Source organism: Sprattus sprattus (genome assembly GCF_963457725.1).
Source record: "Sprattus sprattus genome assembly, chromosome: 17".
Taxonomy (NCBI): Eukaryota; Metazoa; Chordata; class Actinopteri; order Clupeiformes; family Clupeidae; genus Sprattus; species Sprattus sprattus.
The window spans coordinates 8,124,292-8,146,217 of NC_137915.1; the positions used below are offsets into that span (position 1 = coordinate 8,124,292).

The 21,926-nt window shown below is 43.7% G+C and overlaps 2 protein-coding genes across 3 annotated transcripts; one reads left to right on the forward strand and one right to left on the reverse strand.

Moving 5' to 3' along the window:
- Positions 1 to 523: 523 nt before the first annotated feature.
- pcolce2b (procollagen C-endopeptidase enhancer 2b) lies at positions 524 to 8,402 on the reverse strand (the record flags this gene model as incomplete). The annotated part of the gene is made up of 9 exons (XM_080855200.1): positions 524 to 654; positions 1,323 to 1,490; positions 2,500 to 2,583; positions 3,635 to 3,798; positions 4,673 to 4,809; positions 5,681 to 5,805; positions 7,093 to 7,348; positions 7,825 to 7,933; positions 8,326 to 8,402. 9 exons carry the CDS (start codon positions 8,400 to 8,402, stop codon positions 524 to 526), a joined length of 1,251 nt encoding a protein of 416 aa, XP_080711326.1.
- A 1,594-nt stretch (positions 8,403 to 9,996) lies between these two features.
- On the forward strand, positions 9,997 to 21,367 carry u2surp (U2 snRNP-associated SURP domain containing; the record flags this gene model as incomplete). 2 transcript variants are annotated; one of them, XM_080855409.1, is made up of 26 exons in its annotated part: positions 9,997 to 10,041; positions 10,724 to 10,822; positions 10,976 to 11,087; positions 11,202 to 11,326; positions 11,556 to 11,626; positions 11,705 to 11,790; positions 12,420 to 12,455; positions 12,574 to 12,656; positions 12,894 to 13,059; positions 13,173 to 13,384; positions 13,779 to 13,822; positions 16,173 to 16,277; positions 16,431 to 16,497; positions 16,592 to 16,755; positions 16,980 to 17,142; positions 17,612 to 17,691; positions 17,802 to 17,889; positions 18,005 to 18,151; positions 18,605 to 18,794; positions 18,893 to 18,979; positions 19,085 to 19,145; positions 19,324 to 19,477; positions 19,652 to 19,762; positions 20,015 to 20,145; positions 20,318 to 20,509; positions 20,796 to 21,367. In XM_080855409.1, the coding sequence occupies 26 exons, from the start codon at positions 9,997 to 9,999 to the stop codon at positions 20,932 to 20,934; spliced, it is 2,958 nt and encodes a 985-aa protein (XP_080711535.1). In that variant the 3' UTR covers positions 20,935 to 21,367. The 2 variants fall into 2 exon arrangements, with proteins under 2 accessions (XP_080711535.1, XP_080711536.1); XM_080855410.1 differs by having other exon boundaries at positions 19,327 to 19,477.
- Between the last annotated feature and the right edge of the window lie 559 nt (positions 21,368 to 21,926).

The window sequence follows — 21,926 nt, forward strand, 5'->3', positions numbered from 1 at the left end:
CTTATATGATGCCATATCGTTGTAAAAGAATGCTACAAAGTTATTGCACTTGTGTCACCACATAAGATGCTCCCCATCCTTAATGAACTCAACGAATCAAGAGTATCTTGTAAACAGTGTGTCAGCATAAAACTCTACCCACATCTCACTCGTTTCTCCCAGAAGCTCCTCCCCCATCAGTCTTTCTCTTCCTCTTTTTTACACCCTAACTTAGACCACTGGTCCTGCTGTTCTCCAAACTCCAACAAGCATTACAGGAGATGGCCCGGACAGAGTCAAACAACAAAAGAGAAGTTAAATGAACGCTCTGATTCCATCCAGAGGGCTTCGAAACAGTCCTCCGGGTCCCAGGAAGGGCATTGGATGGGAGCTTTGACATGCTGGAGGATGACCAGTCGGCATGAACCGCACAACGGGCGGGTGTTGGAGGGGGGGGGGGGGGGGGGTGGGGGAGAGGGGGAGGACACTCGCGGGCAGTGTTGGGAACGGAAAAGGGGGAAGAGGCAGAGGAAAATGGCGGTCCTCAGCAGCGTTTGGTCTTCAGCACGTTGAAGGCCCGCTGGTTCTTGGCCTTGAAGCCCATGACGAAGTGCTGCGGGGCGATCTTGCCACGGCCGTCATCGTCCACCTCGCCCATGAAGATGTAGCTCAGGCCTAGTGAGATCACACAGACAATGCCTGAATGCAGTGGCGGAGCGGCAGAGACATTCAGGGGGGCCAACCAATCAGCGACCTCGTGCCACACATCCTCCGCCATGCTTATATGCATATACTGATGTAAACATGGGCGGAGAGATCTTGAAAAGCACTCATAACATTCCATTTGTACTGGTTTTGTAGTAATTAGGAACACTGTTCACCTCCACCCTACACACACACACACACACACACACACTGGCACACACATACACACACACACACACACACACACACACACACACACACACACACACACACACACACAAAAGCAGGCTAATGATAACAGGAAATGCATAGTAAGTTACATTGGGGCATAGTTGTATATACTGCCTATTTGTTGTATATACTGCCTATTTCTTCAAGCATAGGCAGCTGTATATCTTTATATATTTGGTAGCTGTTTGAAAGGAATTGCATCGATAGTCATTTGGATATCCAGAGAGATCCATATATCTTTTCTGGGGAAAAGAAGAATCTATGGCCGAAACCCTTATCTAAAAACCTCGGTGCGTAGCTGAAGTTGAGCAAGCCAAGCTAATGATTCTACCAGCTGGAAGAGAAACAAAAATGGCTGTGTAGTCGATGCCAGCCTCTGCCTCCTCTGGCTCCAGTGCTGGACTTACCTCGTTTGACAAACGGACACTTCTTACACAGGATGATGATCTTGGTGCTCATGGTTCGGCCGGCCTGCTGAATGGCCAGGTTGCCCTCTTTGTAGACGTTGATGATGGAGATGGTGGCGTACATGCTCCCCCCACGCGTTACTGCAGTGATGACTGTTCCCGTGACAACTGAATGGGAAATGAAAACATGCATTGTGAGGTCACCGATCATTGGCAGGTCATTACGGAGCACACAACAAGAGGTTTAACCGTGTTGATCTTGGACTGGACTGTCCTATTCTGTCAAGTTTAAGTTAGTGGACAGAAATCTCCCAGAGTGGTCTGTGTGTGTGAAGGGATTTGGGGGTTTCACTACTGAAATATCCTCGGCTGGCATCTGGGAGAGACCTGAGAAGTATAGAGCTTGCCATATATTTTCGGGAAGGCCCACAGTAACTATCTTTACCCTGCAGTGATGTAAGAGACTTAGCATGATACGCTCTGCAGTTTTTCCACTGGTGCATTATGCAAGGTCTTTTTTTCTCGCTCAACATGCTGTACTTTTCCTTGCTCTCCATATGCAAATCCAAGTAAACCTCCTTGAGGGACAGTAATTAAATAGCTGCCTTGCCTTTGCAAACATCCCCCCCTTGGATGCAAACATGGCCGAGCTGTTCCCAGACCAGTGACCGAGGTTGTGGGAGCAGTCCTGAATCAACACTTTCATATACCAGCAGATTAGCCGCAGTTGACTGAAGCGCATTTACACTAAGGCAACTGTGCCCCCATGCACATATACACTATGCCCTCCCGCCAAGGAGAGAGAGAGAGAGAGAGAGAGAGAGAGAGAGAGAGAGAGAGAGAAAAAGTCTCAACGAATCTTTTGAGACACGCTGAAACAAACCAACATGCCAAAGATAGCATGGTGTTTAAAGGAGATAAAAAAAATATGAAAACACAGTTGTTTACCACTAAGAGACTAGAATCACAGTCAGGGCCAAAACCTCAGCTGATGTTTAACTCACACCCACGAGTCACCCCAGCCTCGCTACCTCCCTGTCTCCCACCCAGGCAGGCACACAGTCAGGGCCGTGTAGTCTGCTGGATACAGCAGCAGAGCCGGTCCCAGAGGGAAAGAGAGAGAAGTAGGGGGAGAGAGAGAGAGAAGAGAAGGAGAGAAAGAGAGCAGGAATCATACCAAAGTTGCTGGAACAGTAATGGCTTTCGGGGGTTCCCTTCCTCTTGCATTTCTGCTGACAGAGCGCTGCGGAGTACTTCAAAGCTATGAAGAGAGAGAGAGAAACGAGTGTGTGTGTGTGCCAGAGGGAGAGGGGGGGGGGGGGTATTCAGGATTGGTTAAAAAGAGGGGAGAGATGTGAGGGTATATGATCACTGCTTTGAACCTCAATCCTCCAGCAAACGTTTCTGAGTCCCCCTCTCCATACAGGGAATCACATCAGAACGTAAAGGTCTGCATGAGAGAGAGCTGGATATAGAGCCGGCTGCCCGAGGCAAACATCTGTTTTACACAAGCTCTAAAGCCTTGTGGAAAAATATATAATGTGGAAAAATATAAAGCCCTACTGTGTATTGTTCTTTCTACTGAAAGCAAAAGGGGAAAGAAAAACAAAGACAGGACACAGAGGATGATAAAGCCAATCGGGCAGTTTGGTGTGTAATGACATCACCACTACTGACAGCCAAAACAACATCTTCGTTTAGAACTGGTACAATGAGTTCTGGCCTGGTTATATCTGAGGCAGAGTCAAAGATGTGTCTTCTTCCTCTGTGTAGGTGATTTACTGTGTGTGTGTGGGTGTGAGAGAGTGTATGTTTGTGTGTGTGTGTGTGGTTGTGTGTACGTGTGAGAATGACAAAGAATCCCAACAGGTATCCTATAATTTAAGCGTAGCATAACACTGTGTTGATCTATTTCTGGCCAGTAGTTTGACTGGTAGCCTGCACTTCCCACACTTTGGCATGAGCACCAGAGATCCATGTCACCGGGAGCAAGGGAACCACTAAATCTTGAGCACACTTCATCACATCAAATGGAAAGGCCAGTGTGTGTGTAGCAGATGTTATTTGGGGGTTTTATGATCTAATAGTCGCAAAAATGTCAAAATTGTACAAACGAGAGATGCTAGGAAATCTTTGTACCCCATCCTTTGAGATTTGCTAACGAGTACCATCAGCATCCCTGAATGGATAATAATCCATTTAATATTATCAAATGTGGTTTGCATGTGGAGCATTTGGCTATAACTATAATTTATCTCTAGCTGATATATTTGCAGTTGTGCCGTTGTTAAAACTGGTTTGTGGAAACTTACGTATGGGTCTGGTTGTCACTGGTTGCGTGGTGGTGGTTGGTGGCACCGTGGTGGTGGGGAACTTCTTGGGCCTAAACTTATAGTGCCCAATAAATCCATCTGCAGTCAAACTCAGGTCTGAAAGGAACTGAATGAGCAGCTGGTTCCCATCAGAGTACACAGGACTGGAGAGACACAAAGAATGAATGTTATTCACACTCCTTCTGAACATTTCTATAAAATATGACATTACGCTCAAGATGATTACCCACAGCCAAAAGGTTTCGATATGATGTGCTTTGTCTACAAAGGTTTTTATCAAACCATGAAGTCCATTGCTTGTGTGAGATGCATTTTATTAGCTTTATCTATGACATGCTTAACATCCAGTGTAAACGATGCTTTTTAAGCAGAGGCTGTTTGTATCAAACCATGAAGTCCATTGCTTGTGTGAGATATATTTTATTAGCTTTATCTATGACATGCTTAACATCCAGTGTAAACGATGCTTTTTAAGCAGAGGCTGTTTGTATCAAACCATGAAGTCCATTGCTTGTGTGAGATGTATTTTATTAGCTTTATCTATGACATGCTTAACATCCAGTGTAAACGATGCTTTTTAAGCAGAGGCTGTTTGTATCAAACCATGAAGTCCATTGCTTGTGTGAGATGTATTTTATTAGCTTTATCTATGACATGCTTAACATCCAGTGTAAACGATGCTCTTTAAGCAGAGGCTGTTTGTATCAAACCATGAAGTCCATTGCTTGTGTGAGATATATTTTATTAGCTTTATCTATGACATGCTTAACATCCAGTGCAAACGATGCTTTTTAAGCAGAGGCTGGACTTACTTACTTACATTGTTGGAGTGTGCATGGTTGTGTATGTCTGTTTGTGTTTGTCTCTGTGTTTATGTGTTAGAATTATGTGTAGTACTTACTTCCGACTATCTTTGTATTGTTTGTTAATATTGGAAGGACCCCCTCGAAAATGAGATGGTACATCTCAAGGGGCTATCCTTGAAATAAAGAAAGAATAAAGAAAGAAAGAACTTACGCAGGAGGGCTATCCCCACAGTATTTACCGATCCTTCTCGCATCGTTGATCTCTCCACCGTTGAAGATTGCCACATAGTCATAGCGGCAGTAGTTGTCCCTCTCCAAATCAAACTTCTCAAACTTCAACTCGATTATCTGGTTACAGACATAATTTGCACATAAGAAGCAAATATTTCAGGCAGACACAATTGCTTAACGAGTTGCACACAGTCACTAGATAGATAGATAGATAGATAGATAGATAGATAGATAGATAGATAGATGGATGGATACTTTATTAATCCTGAGGGAAATTTGGGTCATCCAGTAGCTTATACACTTGTGCAACTCACAGACATACAGTACATACATAAATCACATACCCATAGGGAGAAAATGTTCACAAGGAGTAGGGTGTTTACAGACACAGAAATGGATCTGACCCTATAGTACAGCGTGCATTAATTGTGACAGTGTTGCTGTCCATGAGCAAAGTGTTCTTGTGCTGCAAGTGTGGATAGTGCAAAGAGAGTAGCGTCAAGCCAAATCTTGCCAAGAGTTCATGTAGGAGCAGCCCAGATCTGCTAGTAGTGCTCAGGGACGTGCACAGGAGTGGGCTAAGGTTGCTCGGGCAACTGCCCGTTTGCCCTCCTCGACTGAAGTTGCCCCTCTGAAGGAAATATATATATTTGCGATCAGGGGATGGGGGCTTGGCAGCAACGGTTAGTGAGAGTTTAAAACGATATTGGCAAAATTTGCGATCAGACGACGCGGGCGTGGCAGCGGCGGTAAGTGAGAGTTTAAAATGATATTGGCAAAATTTGCGATCAGACGACGCGGGCGTGGCAGCGGCGGTAAGTGAGAGTTTAAAATGATATTGGCAAAATTTGCGATCAGATGACGGGGGCGTGGCAGCGGCGGTGAGTAAATGTATGTGTTGCCCCTTTTTTCCAGGGCAACTGCCCTTCAAAATTCCTGTGCACGTCCCTGGTAGTGCTGCTCTGAGGGCATTCAAAACTCCACTTGCCTGATTCTTAGGTGCCACGATGTGCCATGAACAAGTGACTCCAGCTGGGTAATCCTTTTCTGGCCAGTTTGGAGTCTTAAAACTTCCGGATGGTTTCACCAGTCGACCCCCACAGTACTGGTCTCCTGTTGAGGTTGAATCAGATTTGAAAAAAGAAAACAAGGCGAGTTGACAGTCAGAAGCACTGTAATTTGCGTGTCTGTTGCATTTATTCATAAGATATGTCCTTACCATTGCCTTTTTTGAAAGATGAGAACTCGAAAACAAAATGTTTCATGTAATTTGAGGCTACCATTTATCCCTTAATGTTACTTGCATGCCTGCTTCAAGTGATATCCATCTCTTGGGGGCAGCTGCCTGTAATTCACAGTTGAAAAGGGGCAGTCTATGTGGCAGATGTTGAGGGGAGATTTATCAAGTCAGACGCCATCAAACACATGTACACTGCCAAAGCTTCTACACAGTGCCTTGTCCTACACATCACTGTTTTTTGACCATCAGTCAACTCCCCCTTCAAAAAAAAACTCTTCTAGTCAACTAGCCATGTATCGGGGCTCTGGGCAGACTCATACACAGGACTTAAGATAAGGGAAGATGCAATAACAAAGGACTTAACCTGAGGCCTCTCTGAGCGTGGGCCTGGGCTTAGATAACGGTTCAAACCACTCTGCTGCAGCTGTCTGCTACTGAGGGAGAACAGGCCAAGGAAACACCTAGCCATTAAAATTCCAGCACGCTTGTAAGGAGGGAGGGATTCCCGTTAGTCATGCAGCACAAGGGACCACAGGCCTCTGCCCCTGTCCCTGTCACACTGGCAGGAAGAAAAAAAAGTATGCGAGAAATTCCACGTCACACTGTGAACCGTGAAGCCCAGCTTCTCCTTTCTCTGCCTTCCCCTCCATCAGCGTCCACAATCAACAAGTGAGCAGAGCAGGCAATCAACACTGAACGCATGGTACAGATCCTGTTTTCCCAAAAGGCAGCTCTATTTGTTATTGCAAATGTCTTGCACAGTCCTGACCATTTTATTTCTTCTTCATTGCCACACTATCACCCCCCTGTGACCTTTTCCACCAGGGCAGCTGCTGGTTAAAAAGCCTCACTTCTGAGTTCATTAAAGCCTGACCCTTGCCCCTTCAAACAAAAACTTCCTGGTTGGCATTCTCAAATGTTTTGAATATATCATATGCTTTTCCACGTACAGTTAACAGTTAACACACACCTCATAGAAGCACTTTTGCCTTTAACTTATTTCAGTCAAGGAGAATGATGATGCTAGATAAGACATCGGTAGAATAGTCTCCGAATAGTGTTCATAAGAAACTGGTTTGGTTAGTGACTAGGCTAATCGCTCACACATGGCCAGTGGTGAACTCCCTGAGAGACAAGAAGTAACGTGATGCCAAATGTACCTCGCTCATGTGGGTGCGCGGCGGAGAAAACTGCCAGGAAGCCACTCCCAGCTGTGTTTGCATCAGATACCATCTGGATGAGCATCTTGTTGCCCGTGGAGACGAGGGCGCCAGGTCTGAAAGTCCCGCAGAAACGTCCGAGGCGCTGTCCACTAGGATGCCCGCTGTAAACGTCCACGTAGTCGTAGCGACAGAGGTTGTCATTCTCCAGGTCGATGAAGCGGAAGGAGAAGACAACAACTTTTCCCTCAGGAACCTGACCACAGAGAAAACTTCGTGTAGTTTATGTCATGTGATTTGTGGCAGACACCAGTCAAATTAGGGGGTCTCTCCAAGCGGTGGTGAGCCCAGTTACTGTTAAGAGGTTGGTACTTGGTAGCACTGTGAAAACACTTTCTACAATGTTGATGGAATAACATCACACGAGGACAGACTTTTTTTTTTGCAGGCTACACAGTTGGCTGTAGCCTACCCAAATGCAACGCAGACAGCTCATATTCAAGCTTCCCTCGGGCGTGCTGAATGGCTGGCAGCCAAATACCAACCAAACAGCAATTACAGAGCCGCTGCGCACTGTTGGGCTACTCGCTGTAATTAAGCAACGTTGCGTCATTTTGGTGATATGTCTTCTCATTGAAACCCAAGCCATTAAGCCTGTAATTATCTATCATCGTTTTACTGTAACTGTACACCAAAGGTGAGGGTTACATGTTATAAATGGAAACTACTTACAGTAATTCTCCAGACACATTTTGTATTCGGTGGGTACACTCCCGGATACCCCTGGCTACCGATAACACCGGACTCTCCCGTTATGTTCCCACCACATGTAAAGACCTGTCTGCGGAAACAGAGGGAGTGAACATCATTGCTTAAAATATCTGAAAAAGTCACAATGGTCAATGGTGGTGGCATGTGATGTAAAACTGAATAATCGAGTAATAATCGAGTAATTTAACAATTTCTTCACTGCACCATGGCGCGTTATGGTTAGACGTGGCCAATAGCGCAAGCACAGACGCATCCGGCGATAAAATTGAATAAATATGAGCATCACAGTTCCTCCGAGTGAAAGAGCATCTCTTTGTGGTGAATGTGAATACCGCGTCGTCGTCCAGAATGTTATTGCAGTGTGGACATTTTGATCACACACCTACGTTTAACTTATACCTCACTGAAACGCCAAGACACTATCGCCAGCAGGAGCAGTAAGAGAGAATGAAGCTAGGGTACCTTCTTTGAGATTGAGCGCGGATCCCGGTCAATAGCAGCAGACCCCATGCGCAATAGACGCTGCAGATCTTCCACATTGTTGGCTTAAAGGACCAGGCAGTGTACCTGTCTGCGTTATGCATTGGCACAAGTAATATTGAATACGCACGTTCCGTTGCGATGAAAAAGTACCAAGAAGTTCCTTCGGGGGAGTTCAAGCTGCAGGCGACTAGTGCAGATGAATATAGCGTTTGTTCAGCGTGGTAGGAGGGAGCAGCCAGCAGCTGCAGTTTTCCAAAACCTGGGATCAAAGACTGATAGACTGAAAGTGAAGGAGGGGGGAGAGGCGCTCATGCGCTCCTCACCGTTGAACACCTGACCTTAAATAAGAATGCGATTTCATTTCTTCACCCATTTTTTCTTTTCTCCTTTCTTTTTTCCCTCTTTTATTCTTTTTTTCTATCTCGCCTTTTGCCCTGAATGGAATCTGAACCATAATGAGAGCAGAATAGCCTATAGAAAAAAGACCCCTTGCAGAAAAGTAATGCTTCATGATAACATGTGTCAGATTAGGATAAGGATAGCCTTGATATTAATGAGTGGAAAAACAAATAATTAAGTGTACCATTAAAAAAGGGTAAATGTAAGGCCACCTGTTATTCTCTGAGACCAGGCTACTCTTGCATGTAAGACAATATTTGGGTCATCAATATGGGTCAAATGCATAGCCAATATTTCATCACAGCATACATATCCCCAAGCCTTATTCTATATGTTTAATGTTAAATAGGGATAGCTACAGTATAGAGCATGACATGTCATGGACGAACACATTTAAGTGCCATGCTGAGACTATCCATAGACCGACAGACAGAGAGACAGACAGACAAACAAAGCAGAAAGCAAGGAGGCAGGTAGGCAGATAGACGAATGTAAATAGCACCATCTGGTGGCCATAGTAAAGGCCCATTAAAAAAGACCGCAAACTTTCTCATCATGCAGTGAACACTATTTTGTTCGTCATCTGTCACTACGACAAACTCTTTCTTATTTTCACTATATTATCTAATTCTGACTGAGCAAATTCGCAGAGGCCTCTCTCAGTGACTTTAATTCAATTGTAAATTACTAATGCTATTCATCATCATTATTTATTAAGGGAGAATTGACTGAGCTCTCTTGCAGCAATGCCCTGATTGAGGGTACATAATATAGATGAACAATAAATAAACAAACTTTAACAAACAAAACATACAACATAAATAAACAAAACACATTATACAACTCAGAAATTCAGTTTATAAACAAATAACATATAGTGGGAAAAATAAAATAAGATAAATAAAAACTAATTTTAGCACTGAGGCACATCCTTAGCATCGAAAAGAGTCTTAATTTGGTTGACAGACAAATACTGGGTTAGTTTCAAGTCCTCTTGAACAGTGTTCCATTTATGGGAAGCAAAGAACTTAAAAGCTATTTTACCAATATTAGTTTTGATAAGGGGTGTTTCAAGGGAGATACGGCTCTGTGACGGAGTGATATGACAGATTTGACATGTATCAGAACTTACTATAAACCTAGAAATCGATCAATATTGTGAACTGTGCTTAAATCCTACAGCATAGGTAATTGATTATTTACAGAAGTGTCTTCTCTTCCGGGATTGATTAACCATCCTAGTAAACCAAGATGGCGGACCGGACGCCTGGTGGTACTCAGAAAGCGAGTGCTAAGGTGATTAATATTGTTGCTTAAACATGGTTATTAACTAGTTATTTATACATTATGTATATCCATGGTATATGTTAAATGTTTACTTCCTCATAGGAAGCAATCTGTTGCACTGATGTAAGGTGCTGAAACGGGAAAACGTAAACAAATGTCTGGCTAGCTAGGAGTGGCTAGCTAATTAGCCAGCTAGCTTTCTCTATCTCGCTGTCATTAGTAGTGTTAGCTATATTTATTTGTCTCAGCTAGATAGACATTGTACCAAAGACATAGCAAAGTTATTAGATGTTTTATGACTTCCTTGAAAATCTTGTACATTGCTGTAAAAATGTATTGTAAACAAAATGTGCAGTGTCTTTGCTAACGTGCTCGCAAGCTCACGTTTTGCAGCAAGTGGTTAGCTTTAGCTAACGTTATCCATATAATTCGGACAGCCGCCAAATTAGTAACAAGTTGCTAGCTAGCTACGTAGCTAACTGTCCCCTGCAACAACTGGGCACACACGCCACAAACTGTTAGCCCCCTTTCTTATTTGAATGCATAGGTAGCTATAAAGAAAGCATGAATTCGAGAGTTCAGTAATGTTCCCCCAATATACATGTAAGTGGGTAATCAGAGCAAACTAAGATTCCGCATTTTTTTGTGGAGAGGAGACTAACGTAAAGAATGCTATTTTTGTTCTCACCAGGCAATGCTTGAAAGCAAGTTAAAGTCCTTCAGCATTGGGAAAATGGCTGTGGCGAAAAGGACGTTAAGCAAGAAGGAGCAAGATGAAATTAAGAAGAAGGTAAATTATATGGCCTGAACATCGTAATCTCTAGTTCCAATGTATCCAGTCCCATTCATGGAAAGTGCTTTTTAGACATAGTATGGTTATGAAGACTGACTTCACTACTTTGTTTTATGTTTGTGAATGGAACAACTATTTTGTGACCAACAGGAGGATGAGAAAGCTGCCGCTGAGATTTACGAGGAGTTTCTCGCTTCCTTCGAAGGAGGAGATGGCAAAGTCAAGGCTTTTGTGCGAGGAGGACTTACAAATGCATCAAGAGGTTTGACAGAGTTCAGATAGTGTGTGAAGTGGAGGTCTGTTTTTGGTTGGTCTGTTTTTTTCCTGGAAGGGGCTGATTTGAATTAACCCAACTGTATGCCTCTTGTCAAAACAGATACACCTGGTATAGATGAGAAGAAAGGCAAGCTGTACAAGCCTAAGCCACGCTTTGAAGCCAAAAGTCAAAGCATCTTGCCTCTGGAAACGCCCCCACAATTCCTGGCATTTGATAAAAGAAATGTATGTATTGTTTGAGGCCTCTTTTGTGTATAGGTGTTTATCTAATGCAAATGTGTTTATTTAATTTTAATTTTATGTATTTGAATAAGTAATTCTTTGACCCACGTCTTGTTTACTAGAATATTATGGTGAGACCACATATATTTGTGTGATACAGAACTGTCCTCAGGCTTTCTGTGGCATACTAAACAGGCAGCTAACTAAGTTTTCTTTACCTGTTCTCTTCCAGGTTATAAAGAAGAACCTTGAAAAAGAAAAGAAAAAGAGTAACCTTGAACTTTTTAAAGAGGAATTAAAACAGTAAGTGTTCATTAAATAAATGGCCTCAGTACATATTTTGATTGCGTAATTTCCTCAACGCTGGGTTTCGCCCCTTAGAATACAGGAGGAGAGAGATGAACGGCACAAACTGAAAGGGCGTGTCAGCCGCTTCGAGCCCCTTGGTGTGGATGGGCGGCGCTCCGGTGAGTGGCGGGGTTCTGCATGTTATTCACCACGATCCCTTCCCTTCCAGTCCGTCAGTCCCTTTGCAGTGGCATAACAACTGGACATATCAGCTCTACGTCTTGAGTATACTCCTGCCGACACGATCACATTTAGGTCGCTTATGACACATTTTGGCACCAGTGTGGACCTGGCCTGACTTTGACTGCATATGCGCATTAATTTATCAGATGTTTAATCCAAAGCGATATACAGTCCATATGCTCAAATTCATTTCACCTTTTTCATGCTTCAGCAAATAAGAGCTGACTAGTTTACCATCAACGGTATTTTGAAGATAGTTAGCAATTGCTAATTAGATAGAGGAGTAGATGGTTGGTAAGGGGCAGAGGAAAGAAGAGACCTGTAAACCGAGAGGTATTATGTCCAACGCTGTGATTGAGCTTGTGCGTTGAGTGACGTGTCGGCAACAGCAGAAGCAGCATACTTTGGACACACAAATGCGCATATACAATTCAGCGTTGCACACACACACAGACATTCCGGAGTATAAGTCCATTCCCATGCCCCCAACCCAACATGACCTCGCCCAGCCTTTGTAACATGTTGTCTCCTGCTTATGAACGACAATCCTTTCTGCTTCTTTCAGCGGATGGTTCCTCGCGCAGAAACCGTCCATTGAGTGGTAATCAAAACTAATACAGTAGCATGCTAGTACATAGATCATTAACATTTCAGTGTTTGCATACCATGACAGCACATGTAATGTCTTTCCCAACTTTTTAAATTCTCTTCCTCTCCAGCTTTGGATGACTCTGCTCCAGGCTCCCATGATGTTGGAGACCCCACAACAACCAACCTTTACCTTGGAAATATAAACCCACAGGTAAATTAAAGGCTCTACATTTCACAACCACGTACATTCTACATGTAGCCACTATATAGATGAAAATAAATCACATGACCTATTGCTCAGCTTGGATCAATTAAACTTGTTCTTTGGAAAAAAATAGTAAAATAGTGGAATAAATAAATATAAATGTTAAAACGTTTTATTTCTGCCCTGAAGCAGCAGTACTGTGTGTGACGTTTGTTAATGTGTGGTCGTGTCGCCTGGCTTTAGATGAATGAGGAGATGCTGTGTCAGGAGTTTGGAAAATACGGCCCTCTGGCCAGTGTCAAGATCATGTGGCCCCGGACGGACGAGGAGAGGGCACGCGAAAGGAACTGTGGTTTTGTGGCCTTCATGTCCAGGAAGGATGCTGAACGTGCCCTGAAGAACTTAAACGGTAAAACTATTCCTCTCGTGTTATAACAGCAAATTCCATTCTGCCATACCACCGATAACTTGCCTTGACATGTCATGCACTAGAAGACTGAAGTTGTCTCTGTCACAATTCAGGCAAGATGATCATGAATTTTGAAATGAAGTTGGGCTGGGGCAAAGGGGTGCCCATTCCGCCCCACCCCATCTACATCCCCCCCTCCATGATGGAGCACACCCTCCCCCCGCCCCCCTCTGGCCTGCCTTTCAATGCCCAGCCCCGCGAGAGGCTGAAGAATCCTAACGCCGCATTGCCCCCAGCTCCCAAAAGCAAGGAGGAATTCGAAAAGGTAACTGCCCACGCACCATATGTGACACCTACTGGATCTTGTCATTGCCTGGCGTAGGTGCTATTAGAGTAAGGGTATTTTGGAGAAGTTAATTTATGGCTATGGGCTGTAGCTTATGGAACTTAGTGTTTGCTGATACATATCTATAGAAAAAAAATCATATAGGGAGTTTGAAACCAATTGTGTAATTAGAATGGTAAGTCTTGAGTATAGTAGAATACACACTGTGTTATAAATGTAAGTGTAGGTCCTTGTGTTTAATACTGTAAGCAGCACAGGCAAGTTGTTCTATGCAGTATTCAATGCATTCTATATATATATTTTTTTCTTCTGTTTCCTGGCAACAATACTCACATATTCTATGTTTATTATCTGATGTGACCTTCATATACAGAGTCTGTCGCAAGCCATAGTCAAAGTGGTTATCCCAACAGAAAGGTACATGCTTTTTCTTTTTTTAATTGGTATAAAAAGTCAGAATCAAAAAACAAAACCTCCCATAATGACCCACCTAAAGTATGATCAGATTGGTCCATTGCATGCTACTGGGGGTTGTCTAGTTTGGCTGAGCAATAGTTGAGGCAGAAAAAAAGTTTTCTGGTTGGATAGAGGGTTGTAGGATCATGAAGATGGTCTCCACAGAAGAATCTGTGTCTGGTAAGGTTGCCTTAGGTACGGCAGGGTTTCTTACGGAGTAGTAGGTTCTTTAGGAGAGTGCATTGCTATAAGGATTTGCATCACCATTATATATGTAAGTGTGTATATTTCGATACTATTCCAGTGTTTCAAGTATATTGCAGTATACATTGTCCTGTCAAGTCTGCCATCTTGCATCACTAGTTAGTTAAGAACAGCCGAAGTCCAGCTCTCATCCATGCCTTTAGTATGTTTAGCATGTCCACACGGAGCAGCCATATGAAGGGAACCTGTATAGCTAGCTTAGCATAACACTGCCATGTAACTATTGCTCAATCCAACCGCACTCCCCCCTGGCCTGTCAGTTAAACTTTGGTCCAAGCCAACCTGGCCCCCAGCCTAGCCTTTCCAACCACCAGCAGCAACCCCATTAGATTCAGTGACCTTTGACCTTGGCCTTGGTGAGCAGCACAAGTTGAACTGTCGGCCGCAGCGAGGGATCCTGAAAGGCATCATGGGATGGATGGGGAAAGTATAAGCCTACAGAGTTTTACCAGACATTGGTACGGTCAGCTCCATCACCACAAGTAAATGTGATTTGTGTTGTTTAAACAAAAGCAGTACATGAAAAAAGGGCATCATCTTTTTTGTTGTTTTGTTGGCCACTTAGGCTAATTGTGCACAAATCAGCACCTCAAGTCTCTACCGCACCCCACACCGCAGATTCTCACATGGTGGAGTTATCTCTCCACCCTACCCAATGCGACAATTTAAGATAATTTGTGTTTATGTGTGTAAATACTGCATGATCAATTAACTACAGTCCAGAAAGACTTAACATTGAGGCTAAATATAACCTATCAAGGCCAACAGTCCTATACTGATTTGGTGCTGTCAAAGCTAATGGTTTCCTGACTGATTTTCCGATTCTGATTTTGCAATGTTATTCACGTGTCATTAGCAGTGGGTGATTACCTAGCTCAGCAATGCTCTTTTTGTAAATGTAAAATATTTAATTGAGGGATATTCCTCTGGATTAAAATCCACCCGTCTGTGATCTCGGTCAGTTTTACAGTGGAGTTAGTTAGTATTTTGGCAGTTGCTCTTGTGAGCATGTAGTGCAGTAATCCTGACATGCATTTATGACTTGCCGGGGTTATGGGTCCTTGTATTAAAGCGGACCTAAAGGAACTGAGAATCACATTTTACGCAGTTCAATATTAGGTTATTCAGTTGTGCAAACTGTTTGTTGTCCACATTTTGTCTCTGCAGTTTTGCAATGGAGGTATGCGGCTCTTGTGGCTTATAAGTACTGGAGGAGTTTGGTCACCATGTAGTAAAATGGAGACTTAATATCCACGAGTTCACAAATGGAGACTTCACATGCTCGCCTCAGTGTTGAGTTAAATAGTAATCACACTTAGACTTGGATGGGTGATTTCCTGCCATCTTGAGCAACCAGCATCACTTCCTGTCTTGCCATCACCCTGCAGGAAGTGAAGTGCACCCTGTTAAAAGTGATTTGGAGGGCATAATAGTTGATTATGTGAGAAGTGATTTGTCTCACTTATATATTTAGAATAATTAAAGCTGTTAATATATAATGTTATATTACGAAAGAGCCTGTGTACAAATTTGGTTTCTTAGTCATATTATAATAGTGTGTAGCCTAATGATGTAATTAATGCAAATTAGTGAAAATGTAGACTTGTAGTATGCTACATGGTGGTCACATGTCTCCATTTTGCTTAGCTACATTAGCCTGATTCCTCCAGGGGGGAAACTAGAAGAGAAAATGTGGACAGCAAACAAAACATTGCATTTAAATATAACTTTAGGGTTAGATTTAATTTCTTGCTGAGCATCCTTTCAATTCTGTCAGACTCAAGTCTGGTGGTTCCAGCAGCATTTTAAATGTAAAAGCAGGCCCTCTAGTGGCCGTCACGTTAATATTCGTCCCTTGGTTTGTCCACTGTGGACACCAGAGCACTCGAATGCTTGAAGGACGTCAGACTTGATGCTGTCAGAATGACCCCACTTTGACCTCTCCCTGTTGCCATGGCAAAAGGCCAGAGAGGTGAAAACTGACTGAGAGGGACTGAGCAGTGCCAGTGGTCTGAATCCATTTGTTTTAACTGTGGTTTTCTCGTAGGAATTTGCTCTGTGTCATCCACCGCATGATCGAGTTTGTGGTGCGTGAAGGGCCCATGTTTGAAGCTATGATCATGAATCGGGAGATTAGTAACCCGATGTACAGGTATGCATCTCATCTCTAGTACATGATCCTATTCACGTTATGCTCTTAAGCTTGTCTTGCACATTTAATTGATAACTGGAGAACGCTTGTGATTTTGATTTTGTTCTTTCAATGCCCATGCCTAAATGTGGTTTCCTGGCTTTTTCTCTACAGATTTCTCTTTGAAAACCAGAGCCCTGCTCATGTGTATTACCGGTGGAAGATCTACAGCATTTTACAGGTGTGGAATGCATTTAGTGACATTTGACTGGAGCCAAAAATACGAATGAACATTTGGGCAATAATTTCTGAGCCCATTTTCTTTTGGCTTGCAGGGAGAGATGCCCATAAAATGGAAGACCGAAGACTTCCGCATGTTCAAGAATGGGTCACTATGGCGACCGCCTCCTCTTAACCCATACACGCACGGTAGCGCTGAGGATGAAGAGGAGGAGGAGGAAGAACAGGAGCCTGGAAAGAAAGGCTGCTTGAAAGAAGAGTGCGTCTCAGACATGACTGTCCATTTATAGTCATATGTGCATCGTTTACTTGGTGCCTCAGTAACTTAAGTTAATTTGGAGAAGTTCAGAAATCACCCTGTTTGTGTTTGTGTGTGTGTGTGTGTGTGTGTGTGTGTGTGTCTCTGTGTGACTGTATGTGTGTGTGTGTGTGTGTGTGTGTGTGTGTGTGTGTGTGTGTGTGTGTGTGTGTGTGTGGCTACAGTGAGAGGGATAAGCTGGAGGAGATGTTGCGGGCCCTAACGCCCAGGAGAAGTGACATCGCTGAGGCCATGCTGTTCTGCCTGAGTCACGCCGAGGCTGCAGAGGAGATAGTGGAGTGCGTCACGGAGTCCCTCTCCATCCTCAAGACCCCTCTGCCCAAAAAGGTCCATAACACTTAATCGCTCTTTGTCAGAACCTTTCAAACTGACTTGTTGGGAAGTCCTGGCAATGTTTTTTGTAGTTTAGTTGAGTTTAGTCTATTAAAGATCCCCATTAGTCTACACCGTAGTGGAGACTATTCTTCCTGGGGTCCAGACAAAAGACATTACAATACAGATAAAAAAGTGCAGTACAGCATGATCATGGTTGGTGAGCACATGTGGACACAACTTACGGATATATCTGTAATATATTAAACTAGACTGATATGTTCCAGTTAAGGGAATCACTATGAACCATTTTTCCGAATGAAGTTGTATTAATCCAAACTGCTGTTTTAAACGTTGTGTCTTCATATGGCTATGGGTTGGTATAGCATTATGTACATTTGGCTCAGAAAATACTTAAATAATCTCCTGTGTATATGTAAGGGGCATGTTTAATCCTCTAAATGTCGTCTGCTCTCTGTTTTAGATTGCACGGTTGTATTTAGTATCTGATGTGCTGTATAACTCCTCTGCAAAAGTGGCCAATGCATCCTACTACAGAAAATAGTAAGTTGGCTTGGATTTCTCTTCTTTGCATATTACACCACAGTAATGGATATGTTTTTTTTGTAGAAATTGCATCCAGTCATTTAACCTTTTTTCTTTCTATTTCAAAGCTTTGAAACCAAACTCGGTCAAATATTTGCTGACCTCCACTCTACATACAAGGCGATACAGGGCCACCTACAGTCAGAAAACTTTAAGGTATCCCTCTTAAGATTTACCCTTCCTTTCCCATCTTAAAGTAACAATTTTGGAGCTTTGGAAACTGAACTTCTTTTCAACAGAGAATGTGTTGTGTTTCATTTTATTCTCTTAGCAAAGAGTCATGGCATGTTTCCGGGCATGGGAGGACTGGACCGTCTACCCAGAACCCTTCCTCATCAGGCTACAGAACATCTTCCTGGGTCTGGTGAACCTCACAGCTGAGAAGGAACCTCCTGTGGTGACAGCCGTATTGCCAGAGGTGAGGCAGTATTGCGAGAGCTCATCCCCATAATGTAACTAAGAGCAGCAGTAGATCCACTCTCGTCCATGTACAGTACCAGTCAAAAGTCTGGACACGCTTTCTCTTTTTTTTGAGACTTTTTTTTTTTTTTTACTTTTGTCATTTTCTACATGGTAGATAACACTTTTTTTTGTTTACAATATAATTCCATATGTGTTCTTTCATAGTTTAAACTTCTTCAGTATTAACCTGCAGTGTAGAAAATAATAAAAGTAAAGAAAACACTTCTCAAAAAAATGAAGGGTGTGTCCAAACTTTTGACTGGTACTGTATGTGTCCGCCTCATAATGAGAATAGCAGTCCTAGTGAAATATGGCAGGCAGAAGGCGGTTGCGTTGGTTCATTGAAGACTGCCAGGTGATGCGGCAGGTGATGTGCATAACACTGGATTGTCTCTGTGGTGGTTCACAGCCTGAACCTGTAGAGGAGATCGACGGGGCACCAATAGGTGAAGAGCTGGATGGTGCTCCACTAGAAGATATGGACGGACTGCCCATAGATGGCGCCCCCATCGATGGAGAACCTTTGGATGGGGCACCCCTGGATGACTTGGATGGAGTTCCTATCAAGGCGATAGAGGAGGATCTGGATGGAGTTCCATGTAAGTTCTATTAGCAAAATAACATGAACTTTTATCAAACGGGGCACAAGTAATTGGCCAGAGTGTTAAATTCTGGGTTTATTTTCTGTCTCTTCCAGTTGATCATTCTGGGGCAAAAGGAGCTGCGTTCAAGGTAGCCCCGTCCAAATGGGAAGCAGTGGATGAGGCTGAACTGGAGTCACAAGGTAACTTTTTTTTTAAGTTTCACTCCAGTAGTTTGAGGAATTGGAGATAACTGTGCACATTTATAGTAACCACTGTTTTATTTTTCTAAACCTTGTTCCTTTCAGCTGTCACTACATCAAAATGGGAAGTCTTTGAGACGCCTGAAGAGGAAGGGACTCAGAAGAGGTGAGTAGAGAATAACAGGGGTCATTTTCCCTCTCTCTGTTTCATGGATTAAATGAGTAGCTTTGCACGTGATGTTAAAGGAAAATAACACAGACATGGCCAAATATCAAACGCCAGAAGAATTTGAGTTTCCTTGAAGGTAGTTGACGTGAAGGTAGTTGACGTGTTTCTGTGTCAGTAGGTCGGAGGACAACAGTGATGAGGACTCTAGGAGCGCCCGCTCAGAGGAGCAGCAGAGCTTCTCCAACCCCATGAGGGACGAGCACAACGACGCCAAGACCAAAATCTCTGAGATGAACGAGGAGAAGCGCTCCAAACTCCGCGAGATTGAAGTGAGTCTCCCCTCTGTGCTCATATTTCTTTGACTCCGCTGGAATTAAAGGATTTTCAAAAGACCATACATTAATTAAAACAAAGGATTTTTGTATACAGTCTTGCCACAGATGTACACATATACCTGTTGCGATTCCTTCCTTGTAACACATTCTTTCTCCACTTCTCCATAGCTCAAGGTGATGAAGTTCCAGGATGAGCTGGAGTCAGGCAAGCGCCCCAAGAAGTCTAGCCAGAGCATCCATGAGCAAGTGGAGCTTTACAGAGACAAGCTGCTACAGAAAGTGAGTTATCCTGTCCCACAGGCCTTTTAAAAAAAAAATCAATCAACAATTTGTTTATTTGATCAAGAGGGACAGTGTACATTAATGAACATTAAAATGTAAATGCAACTAATTATAGCCAAAAGGCTAGTTTCCATTGGCATTCCCCCTGAAGGAAATTTTTTTTTTAAAAAAGCTGACGCTTTCATCTTGGGTTGTTGATTTGTGGATGACTACTTTGCACTGAGAAAACACCCATTTTCGCAACTACAGGAAAAAGAAAAAGAGAAACTTGAAAGGGAGAAGGAGAAAGAGAAAAAAGAGAAAGAGAAAACGGAGAGCCGCTCAAAGGACACGAAGAAAGAGAAAGAGAAAGAGGAATCCCCGCCGGCTAAAAAAGAGAGGTATGTGACATTGTGGAGTGCCTTTACTTCAGGGATTCCTCTTGATGATGGCGGATGACTTGCCTGCACAGTTTTTTTTTGGGGATAAAATGTTAACCGTCCAAATTGACAGCTGAGGTTGCTATGAATCTGAGCCGGCCTTTGGCCTCTGTTTGTGTGGTGGTGTTGCTAGGAAACGCAGGCACAGCTCATCTCCCAGTCCCCCACGGGTCAGCAGCAGCAGCCGGCGGCGGTCCCCCTCCCCTCGCTCGGAACGCTCAGAGCGGTCGGAGCGGTCAGAGAGGTCGTATCCTAAGGACACCCCGCGGTCACGGTCTTCTCACATAGACTCCCCACGTTCCGTCACCAAGAAGTCCTCCAAAAGGTAGCTCATGTTAACATACTGCCACACTCGACTGTATTCAAAATGTACAAGTGAACCTCCATAATAATCATTTATAGATGGCGACTTCCTGTGTCGAAAAAATGTCATACTCCTACAGAATGTTCTTACAAATATTTGAATTATTTTAAAAGCAATTCATTTTTGTTGTATGTATTGGAAGTGTTAGACGAGCTGACAATGTAAGTCAGAGTTCAACTGAAAGCTTGAGCTGGAGAAAAGAAGACGACTTGAATGACCAGTTATATATATATTTTTCTTTCCCTAGGTCTCCCTCATCTCCCAGAACTCCAAAGCGATCTCGAAAGTCGCGTTCGCGAACGCCCAAAAAGTCCACCAAGAAGTCCCGCTCCAAGTCCCGCTCCCCACACCGCTCACACAAGAAGTCGAAGAAGAGTAAACACTGACCCGTCGTCACATGCCCCCCCCAACACCCCCTTCTCACACCCCTTCTCACACCCCTTCTTATCCAGTCTCCCCCCTGCCCCCTGCTCACAGGACTCGTGTAGACAAGTCAGAGGAGTAGCAGCAGCCAATCCCAACGTCCCAATCTCTATCCCCAATCCCTTCTGTGCCTGATCGCCTTGAGGACGTCACTAGGAGAGACTGACATTGGTGATGTGTTTGCTGTGGAGCCTCCAGCAGCTGCTGTTTTATAATGTACAGTAATCATGAGAGAGGTGTGTGTGTGTGTGTGTGCTCTCCTAGGCTCGGGCCCCAATTCAACCCCCGTGCTGGATCACATGCTCATGCCTAGTCGGTGTGTAACGGCCGTAGTCCGATTTACATGTGTCTGTTTCGTTGTTTTTGTAGTTCACATTAAAGAGGATTCATAAGATGTTCGGCCTGGTCCCTAGTTCTGTTCTGATCTTTCATCTGAACTGATCTCTGATCAGATTGCTCCCCCCACCGCCTATTCCTATGCATAACAAAACAAATCACTTTTTCCACTTTTTTTGTGATTTGTTAAACAACACGTACAGGGTAGACTCCAGAGGTGTAGATGGCTATGACAAGTCTTGGTTTTCTGTTGTTTTTGGCATCCGGTCTGACCCCACGTGGCCCTGTTGCAGAGGTAACTGCCCTGGTATTATAGCCAGCATACATACAGGCCTTCAGAGAATCATCATTTGCTTCTTTTTTCAGCTGACACATCTATGACCTTCCTAGAGAGACACCACATCATCCCCCCCCCCCCCCCCTCGCTGTTTTGACTGTGTTGACCCGTCGAATTATTTTAGCACATGAGCCTAGCTGCCTATAATTGTCAGGGCCACCATTCTTCTACAGCTGGATTTTATGAAGCCTTGGGTGATTGCTGTGTTATGGCCTTTTGGCCCTCACGCGGGTGGCGGTGTGTATTACATTTATGTTTTTTCTGCCCTGTACCACAGGACTC